Source organism: Salminus brasiliensis, chromosome 7 (assembly GCF_030463535.1).
Source record: "Salminus brasiliensis chromosome 7, fSalBra1.hap2, whole genome shotgun sequence".
In the NCBI taxonomy this organism is placed as follows: Eukaryota; Metazoa; Chordata; class Actinopteri; order Characiformes; family Bryconidae; genus Salminus; species Salminus brasiliensis.
In genome coordinates, this window is record NC_132884.1 from 3,280,880 (window position 1) to 3,290,557 (window position 9,678).

Sequence of the window (9,678 nt, forward strand, 5' to 3'; positions counted from 1 at the left end):
ACCTACCCACATACTGTCCTACCTACCACCCTAACATCACCCTACCTACCCACCTACCTATCCACCTGCCATACCTACCCACATACTGTCCTACCTACCACCCTAACATCACCCTACCTACCCACCTACCTATCCACATACCATCCTACCTACCACCCTAACATCACCCTACCTACTCACCTACCTATCCACATACCATCCTACCTACCCACCCTAACACCACCCTACCTACCCGACTACCCATCCACCTGCCATACCTACCCACATACCCACATACCATCCTACCTACCCACCCTAACATCACCCTACCTACTCACCTACCTATCCACCTGCCATACCTACCCACATACTGTCCTACCTACCACCCTAACATCACCCTACCTACCCACCTACCTATCCACCTGCCATACCTACCCACATACTGTCCTACCTACCACCCTAACATCACCCTACCTACCCACCTACCTATCCACATACCATCCTACCTACCCACCCTAACATCACCCTACCTACCCACCTACCTATTCACCTGCCATATCTACTTACTTACCTACCCACCCACCCACCTTCCTAGGTATAATTCAATGTCTCCCCCCTTTCCGTCAGGAGGAGGATGAGGTTCCAGATGACGAGACTGTGAATCAGATGATTGCAAGGAGCGAGGAGGAGTTTGATCACTTCATGGTAGGACTTTCTCTCGCTTATTCACAAATGCGATATTCAGTTCATCCATCAGTATCAGAATTCAGCTCAACTTCAGTCCAGTCCTTCCGCCTCATTCAGCTCTAACTCAGCACAGTTAAGTTCACTTGAATTCTTTCACTGCAGAGGATGGATCTGGACCGGCGGCGAGAGGAGGCGAGGAACCCGAAGCGCAAGCCTCGTCTGATGGAGGAGGATGAGCTGCCCACCTGGATCATGAAGGACGACGCAGAGGTGGAGCGGCTGACCTGTGAGGAGGAGGAGGAGAAGATGTTTGGCCGCGGCTCTCGCCAAAGGAAGGAGGTGGACTACAGCGACTCACTCACGGAGAAACAGTGGCTCAAGGTCAGAGGTCACACAGTGTAGGACAGTGCTACATATATGTACACCCACCTGCCTATACCATACCTACTGTCCTACCCATACCCATGTACCCAAATATACGTACAATCTGTCCTCCTCTCCCTCTGTGTAGGCAATAGAGGAGGGCACCCTGGAGGAGATCGAGGAAGAAGTGCGCCATAAGAAGACCACGCGGAAGAGGAAGAGAGACCGTGACCTGGACGCAGGTCCGTCCACCTCTGGGACTCGCAGCGGGAGGGATAAAGATGAAGAGAGTAAAAGACAGAAGAAACGGGGGCGCCCCCCTGCGGAGAAGCTGACCCCAAACCCTCCAGCCCTCACCAAAAAGATGAAGAAGATTGTGGATGCCATGATCAAATACAAAGAGAGGTGAGAGGGTTACACTAAGCCAGATCATTCCAGTTATCTGACCGGATAGCGTCCCCGGCCGACCGTGCTTTTGCAGAACCAGAAATGTCCATCGAGGGGAGCTAAAGAGCAGCCTAGATGTCTCTGCTCTGTAACGTCCAATCTGTGGCTTAATAGGTGACATTGATTCTGTTAAAGCAACACTATGAAGAATTGTTACTGTGAAATAGCAGCTTCTTTTTTCATGCTCCACTGACTGTATTAAGCAGAATAGCGTTGCTGTCGTTGCTAACTGGCTAACTGCAGTCTGTACCTTTGGAGAAGCAGGCAGGAGAACGCTCATAAGAACTGCGTAGCACTGCATAACCCGGCTCATATTACTAATTCTACTGCACCACATCAGTCCACCTACTAATTTCACTTTCATTGACGGTTCTGTATCTCTCAGCTCATCCAGAAAAGCATGTCTTAATAATGGTTCGAAGCACAAATGACACTTCCAAACTATAGGGGGAGCCCAGGAGCAATAAATGCCAGTTTTCCATAGTGTTGCTTTAATTAAACGCAATCTAACATACTAATGCACGCTGTAATTTCGAGCTCTGTCTGACTGCCTGCAGAATAATAATGAGTTAATTAATGTCTCTAGTTAATTAGATCTTAAGTTTCTTAATGTTGCACCATGTTGATCTGGTCTCGTAGCAGTAATGGCCGCCAACTTAGCGAGGTGTTCATCCAGCTGCCCTCTCGCAAAGAGCTGCCGGAGTACTACGAGCTGATCCGCAAACCAGTCGACTTCCGCAAGATCAAGGTAAACATAGATTCTTACACACCTCCATACACCACATACAGTCTTCACTACCCACCCTAACACCATCCTACCTACCCACCCAACTACCTATCCACCTGCCATACCTACTTACCCACCCACCCACATACCATCTTAACTACCCACCCTAACACCACCTTACCTACCTATCCACCTGCTATATCTGCTTACCTCTCTATTCACATACTATTCTACGTACCCACCCTAACACCACCCTACCTACCCACCTACCTATCCACCTGCTATACCTACTTACCTACCTACCCACCCTAAAACCACCCTACCTACCCACCTACCTATCCACCTGCCATACCTACTTACCTACCCACATACCATCCTAACTACCCACCCTAACACCACCCTGCCTACCCACCTTCCTATCCACCTCCCATATCTGCTTACCTCCCTGTCCACATACCATCCTAACTACCCACCCTAACACCACCCTACCTACCCACCTACCTATCCACCTGCCATACCTACTTACCCACCCACCCACATTCTCCATCATACACACAAGCGTTAGATACACTCTATAGCTTGTAAAGCCCTGTTTTCTTCCGCGCAGGAGCGGATCCGTAGCCATCGCTACCGCAGTTTGAACGATTTGGAGAGGGATGTAATGCTGCTGTGTCAGAATGCTCAGACCTTCAACCTGGAGGGCTCTCTGGTGGGAAACCGCATACACACACACACACAAGGTCAGTTTATATACACATCCCACACACCACACAAGCACAAAAAATGACATGGTCTCCATCTCTTGTTTTGAGTTCAGATTTACGAGGACTCCATCGTGCTGCAGTCCGTGTTCACCAGCCTGCGGCAGAAGATCGAGAAGGAGGAGGAGAGCGAGGGAGAGGAGAGTGAGGAAGAGGAGGAGGAGCAGGATGAAGGCTCAGAGTCTGAGTGTAAGTGTGCACAGTGGGGAACTCAGAGCTGCTCTGTGTTATTTCAGGAGTCTTAGTCTTAGTATGTACTGACAGACCTGCTATGGTTTGTTCACAGTCATCGTTAGAAAAGGCCAGATGATGCAAATTTCAGATCTTTGAAAACACTTAAGCTGGGAGACTGGAGCTGAGTCATCAGTTATGTAATGTGCCAGTGATGCTGCTTTTTTCACTTGCTGTGTGTATTTTTCCTTATGTGTATGAATTCGCGGTGGTGCAGCTCGCTCCGTGAAGGTGAAAATCAAACTGGGCCGGAAGGAGCGCAGTGTGGAGAGGGGCAAGGGTAGGAGGAGGGGTGGGAGAACCAGAGCCAAGCCTGTGGTCAGTGATGACGATACTGAGGAGGAGCAAGAGGAGGTAAGATGCACATGCATAGCTTTTAAATATATATATTACAGCCAATTTCCCCTTTAATACATACCCTAAATATAATCAGCCGGCCAAGACATGTTTGGTGTGAGAGGTGTGCCTCCGTAGCTTTGCACAGTCGCTAATGTTGCTCTATCACTGCATAGGTCAATAATGCTCAATAAAGCCTAAATTAGAGCAATTCGAAACAGTTTATTCACTATACCTTAAGCTTTATTAATTATAATACCTTTATTAGTACATAATTGACGGCCTGTTATGTGAACATCACTAATTATTGCATTATTATTATTAAAAATGAACAATAAACCACCCTGTTATGCACATATTGAGCATGTATTATCACCCACATATACATGCTATTAGTGTGTGACCGGCAGTCCTTTGATTTACATGGGTTCTAGATAGTACTAGATAGCATTTCAGGTGCCATAGGTTAAATTAATTGCTAATTACAGACTAAAGAGCATTGAATTGTTTGCATAACAGGGTGGTAACAAAGTGTTTATTGTGCATTATTACAATTATTTATTCCATATTCGTGATTTTCGCATAATAAACCACTAATAATGTACTAATAAAGGTCATTAAGCATGAAGCTTAACGTTTCGTGAATAGATAGTCTAATTCAGGCTGTATGGAACAAAGACTAAGCTTCACACTATCACACTCACAGCTGTTGAGTCATTTCTACAGTAATAGACGTGCTTCTGTGTTTTTTTGGACAAACACTTTTTATTCTATTAGTTTTCAATCCTAAAAATAAATAAATGTATTAACAGAGTAGATGTTTCCATGTGTTTCAGGAGCGCTCTAACAGTGCCAGTGAGGAAGACCAGGGATGAAGACACTAGCCTGCAAAAAACTCACGTTCTGCCAGATACTACATGTTTAAAGCCTCAATCAGGACGTTTGAGGGTCTCCCAGCTCCCAAAGTGGACTGGAGAAGTGTGTACGAGGAGCGTGAGGAGAGGTGATTGATTGGTGGTTGATTTCAGTTCTCATTTTTTATTGTATTTTTTGACCCATTTTATCAATATTAGCATTGTTATAATGTGGTAGATCCAGAGCTGGGCGGTACATCTGTTTGCATTTCCAGGATCGTAAATATAAGGAGGATCTAAGTGTGCCTCACTCTGTGCCCTTTATGCACATTTCTGAAGACCCCAGGAGTCACACAGTGACTGTTGGCAAGAGGGCGGGGTCTATTTCCACGTTCAGGTGGGAATGCAGCTGTGTCTGTCTACCCCAATATTATTACCACCTGCTGTGGACAAGAGTGTCAGTTAAAAACATAGATCTACAGAAAGGTAGAATGGTAAAAATTGACCCTCAATTAGCGCCCCCTACAATACCAATTACATCTGACTGGATATCATTTGTCCTTTCATTTATTTTGGGGGAAAAAATAGACCTGCATTGGTTAATAAATTAGATTTTATTTTTTACATTTTGTCTTAATTATCAATTCTTTTCAGTTTTTATATTGTATTTAGCAATTGCATAAAGACGGTCTAGTCCAAATGACATCTCCTCTGAGCCAGTGCCGTGATCTGTGTGGATTATTGGCAACAAAAAAAAAGGAAAACTATGGTGGCAATTCTGCCTGTTAGTCTGCTAAAGATTACAGCGCATCCAACAACAAAGGTAGCCTCAAGCATATTTAATACACTGATAACATATATAAATATATATACACAAGGTTCTTGATTTAGATCCATATAGACAAGGTTCTCGATTCTGTACATTTCATTAATCGTATCGCCCACTCCTGCTTACAGCTTCATACATACACGTCCTGGTTGGAGCTTTATACAGGCTAGTCATTGGGACTGGACCTGGCTAGCCTACATACAGTACCTGAGCTTCCCTCGCAGTGTGGAATTAGGTGAACTAGGTTAGATAGCTATAACTAAATTATCTATACTGTTATATCTAATAAAAAAAGTGTCATCTAAAACCAAAACATGTACTGTTAGTGAAACGCCTGCATGTGCTTCGATGTGCAGCTTGTAGAATACTGCCACCTTGTGGACCCGCTTGTAGTTTTTTTTCGTTGTTTATTTTTTTACGCTAAAATGTCACTTTTGGCTACGTATTTGGGCGAAGTGACTGGTGCGTACTACCAGTTTGTGTGTGAGTGTGAATCATGTAGCACAGTCTTTAGTAGACAGTATTGTGCTGATGTACGTTTTGGATCTTTTTAAGTCATATGCTTGGTGTTCAACAGTGTAACGTCCAGCTGCATGTGTTTCAGTGCTTAGTGCTCAAGCTGTTAATATGTCGTATCAGACACCCCCCCCCCCCCCCAACTTGAGGTACTTTTAACTAAGATAGTGCCACCAAGATAGTGTGTAAGAACCATTGAGCTCCATGTATCTCAACCCGAGTCTTTAAAGAAAAGCGTATCTGACACACCACTGGTATAAAGGACAGTCTTGACGTGTAAGCTGCTCTGGATGAGAGCGTATTTTGGGTCAGTTATACAATATGGATGTTGTTTTTGAATGTGCACTGCTCTGTAACAGCATGCTGAAGCGCTGTAGCTTTACCTGTGAGTTTTACTTTTGTAGAAATATAACTGGATGTTCTGTAGATTTTGTCCACGTTTGTAAGAAATGGAGATGGAGTGACCTGCCGCTGCAGAGAGAGATTTTTCGGTATGGTTTTGTCGGCGATTGTCAGCGGACGCTCGGAAATAACAATAAAATACTGCAATACAGGTTCTGCGTCTGATTATCGTTACACACCTACTGTGTTTATCTCGGCATGGTTGAATAATGATAATAATGAGAGTTCAGTTAATGGAAGTGACAAACTGTGAACCTCGAAAACACTGCCGATCCAACTTCCTAACCCCCAGCATTTACATTCATACAGTAGTGTTGCACTAATACCGATACTATATTGATATCATAACCGATACTGGCACTTACACTTAGTATCGGTATCGGCAATAGAGAGCACCGATACCATAAAGCTTACTGACGCCGTACTTTTTTTTTTTTACTAAAGAAAATTTTGGTTTGCAGACTTTATGATCCAAACGTTTAAGCAACCAGTAAACAACCAGTTTCAAATAGTTATTACCATTAAACATTAATGGTAATAATGGTCATTAATTAACTTTAGGCACTTTTTCTTTTTCTTTTTTTTTTTTTGGGGGGGGGGGGGGGGGGGGTTCTAAAACTAAAAGTTTAAGAGTTTTAAAGCCACACACTGAAGTTTAGTAGCTTTTTACATAGAGACCTGTACTTCGAGCTTAGCAAGATTATGCTTCCCTACTTGCTTACTGAAATTGTGGCAATTTTTATTGTTTCAAAGCTCTGAAATTTCTGTGCCGTTACTCAACCAGTACCGTTACTCAATCAGAATTCTCTATTGAGAATTTAAGTTAGAGTTGGTATCGTTATCTGTGCTCGGTATCGGCAGATACTTGTAAATCTGGTATCGGTATCAGTATCGGAAAGGAAAAAGTATCGGTATCGGTGTATCCCTACTAAACACAACAGCTACTTCAGCAGAATATGCAGGCAAAAAAAGGCTGTAATAGCTAATCCCAGCTGACCAGGTGAAGCTGCCGCGACAGGACGTCCCCATGTGGCTAGCCTGATGATATAGCCGGCCAGATAGTCATAAAGCTAACCCTTCCGGATGGCTGCGAGGACATCTGTGAGGGGAGAGCCGATGAAATGAAGTGAGCAGGTTCTAGCTGGGTGCTGGGCGATGAAGCTAGCCCTGCCAGACCCTACTGCAATGTCTTTAGCTAGGCTAGCCGAACAGCACACTGGGCCGACTGGAAACCGAGAGGGCCGAGACAGGACACTAGAACTTGGGAATTTAACACCAGCTAGTTTCATTCTGAGGTAAAATAACAGGGTGGTAAATAGGCTTGTAAAACCGAATCTGGGCTTTTTTCACTCATAAAGTTACATATTTAGTATTTATGCAGCGAACAACAACATAAATACAGAATAAAATCATTCAATGTCGTATTTAAGTGAAGAGTTGATCAAAATTTAGAACCAGAAGAAAGCCTCCCAGTTCTCCAGCAATACAGTGCTTCACTTAGTGTCCTCCAGGGGGCAGTAAAGCCCCATCAAACTTAACACCTGGAGGGTTTTTGCTACTTAACTGGGCAGATGTTTGTAGTATTTACATTATTATTGTTATTGTTAATAAACAACAATAATAAAGTGTTTCAATAATTATATTGTATATGAGAATAATTATTAATTTATTAATGAATTATATAAATTATATAATACATATTTTTTGTTAAAATGTTTAAATAATGTTCTAAATAAATAATAATAATTATATTTAGTATACTAGTATATTTTTGTATATAATATATATATATATAATAATCATACATTAATTAAACATACAATCATACATAATCAATACATTTATACCTTAACAATAATAATGCTTAAATATAAAATATGAAACTCTGAGCTTAATTTGAACTATAAACCCTTTGTTAGGTGTAAGATCAGGTGTAGGTTAGTGTGTACTGATAGGTGAAAGTGTTGTTCGGATCTCAGGACGGCCACAGCGACATAGGAAGGGAGGTGCCTACAAGAGCTCGCGGTGTAGCGGGTGAGTAGTGTATAGGGGGAGTGAAAGGGCTCCGTCCTATATGTGACCCTTATTGTTAAGTGCAGGAGTTTCCTGTGATGAGTTACATAATAAAAAAGGAAATCTTAACAGCAGTCTCTGAATTCTTTAGTCCTCAGATGAAATAAGTGAGTGATGTGTGGCTAATTTCAGCTGGGCTGATTTTTGGGGTTTAGATTGGGCTGCTTCTCCTGAGATCACGGCTCTGTGTTTCCTGGAAGTTCCTGGAAGTTCCTGTCTCGGGTTTCAGCTTCAGAAAAAAAACAGACATAACCACCACTCACATTGTGGCTCTTGGTGGCGAGCTGTATGTATGTGTGTGTGTGTGTGTGTGTGTGTGTGTGTGTGTTTTGGCATGTGCTGTATAAATAGGGGTCAGTGGTGGGGCGCTGTGTTTGTGGGTGTGAATACAGAGCCGCTCTGTTCCCTGTAAAACTCTACTGGGCCTCAGGCTGGAAGCAAGATGGGCTTCTAGGAAAATCTGGAATGGTTCCGAGCGCCTGCCCGGAATCTGCTGACATCCGAGAGAGAGAGAGAGAGAGCGAGAGAGAGAGAGACCCTGAGAAAGAGGAGGAGAGCAACAGAGGAAATGACAGATAGAGAAGGACAGAGAGGGGAGAGAAGAAAAAAGCTTTTTGGAGAGAAGGCTGGAGAAAGAGAAAGACGGGAAGAGGGAGAGGAGAGAGAGAGAGAGAGAGAGGGAGAGAGAGAGGGAGAGAGGGAGGGGGAGAGAGAGAGAGAGAGAGAGAGAGAGAGAGGGAGAAAGAGAAAGACAGGAAGAGGGAGAGGAGAGAGAGAGAGAGAGAGAGGGAGAGAGAGAGAGGGAGAGAGGGAGAGAGAGAGAGAGAGAGAGGGAGAGAGGGAGGGGGAGAGAGAGAGAGAGAGGTAGAGAAAGAAAGATATAAAGATAGATGAAGGGAGCCTAGTTGTTGTTTCCCTATCTGCATCTGTCAGGTGTATGTGTGTGTGTGTGTGTTTTTGTGTGTGTGTGTGTGTGTGTGTTATCTGACCTTCTTAATCTGAGGACTTATCAGAAAGACAGCTATGGAAAAAACGTGAGGGAGTGTATATGAGATAACCGTGTAGTATAACCATGGAAATGAATGCAATACACTCTGTGTCCAAATGTTTGTGGACACCCCTTCTAATGAATGCATTCAGCTACTTTAAGTTGCACCCAGTGCTGAGACAGATGTGCAAATGCACACACACACCACACTCACACTTACTGGGTTAAAAAAGCTGGACACAAGAACACTATCCCAGATCAGGATGAAATAGTGTGATTGAGGTAGACACAATACTACTACTAATACTATTACTACTAATAATAATAATAACAGGGACAACAAAACCAATAATAATAATAATAATAATAGTAATAATAATAATAACAGGGGCAGCAAAACCAATAATAATAATAATAATAATAGTAATAATAATAATAACAGGGGCAGCAAAACCAATAATAATAATAATAGTAATAATAATAAT

The 9,678-nt window shown here is 43.1% G+C and overlaps 1 protein-coding gene across 4 annotated transcripts in view; it reads left to right on the forward strand.

The window, feature by feature from the left end:
* Window positions 1-6,283, forward strand: part of smarca4b (SWI/SNF related BAF chromatin remodeling complex subunit ATPase 4b) — a 21,852-nt gene extending 15,569 nt beyond the window's left edge. For 2 of the 4 annotated variants that reach the window (XM_072683455.1, XM_072683457.1), the window contains exons 26-33: window positions 607-684; window positions 829-1,047; window positions 1,178-1,434; window positions 2,116-2,224; window positions 2,811-2,912; window positions 3,021-3,153; window positions 3,413-3,549; window positions 4,368-6,283. In XM_072683455.1, the coding sequence (XP_072539556.1) occupies window positions 607-684; window positions 829-1,047; window positions 1,178-1,434; window positions 2,116-2,224; window positions 2,811-2,912; window positions 3,021-3,153; window positions 3,413-3,549; window positions 4,368-4,406 (1,074 nt within the window). In that variant the 3' untranslated portion in view covers window positions 4,407-6,283. The remainder of the gene's footprint in view (window positions 1-606; window positions 685-828; window positions 1,048-1,177; window positions 1,435-2,115; window positions 2,225-2,810; window positions 2,913-3,020; window positions 3,154-3,412; window positions 3,550-4,367) is intronic. The other 2 variants (XM_072683456.1, XM_072683458.1) reach the window with 1 other exon arrangement.
* The last annotated feature ends 3,395 nt before the right edge of the window (window positions 6,284-9,678 follow it).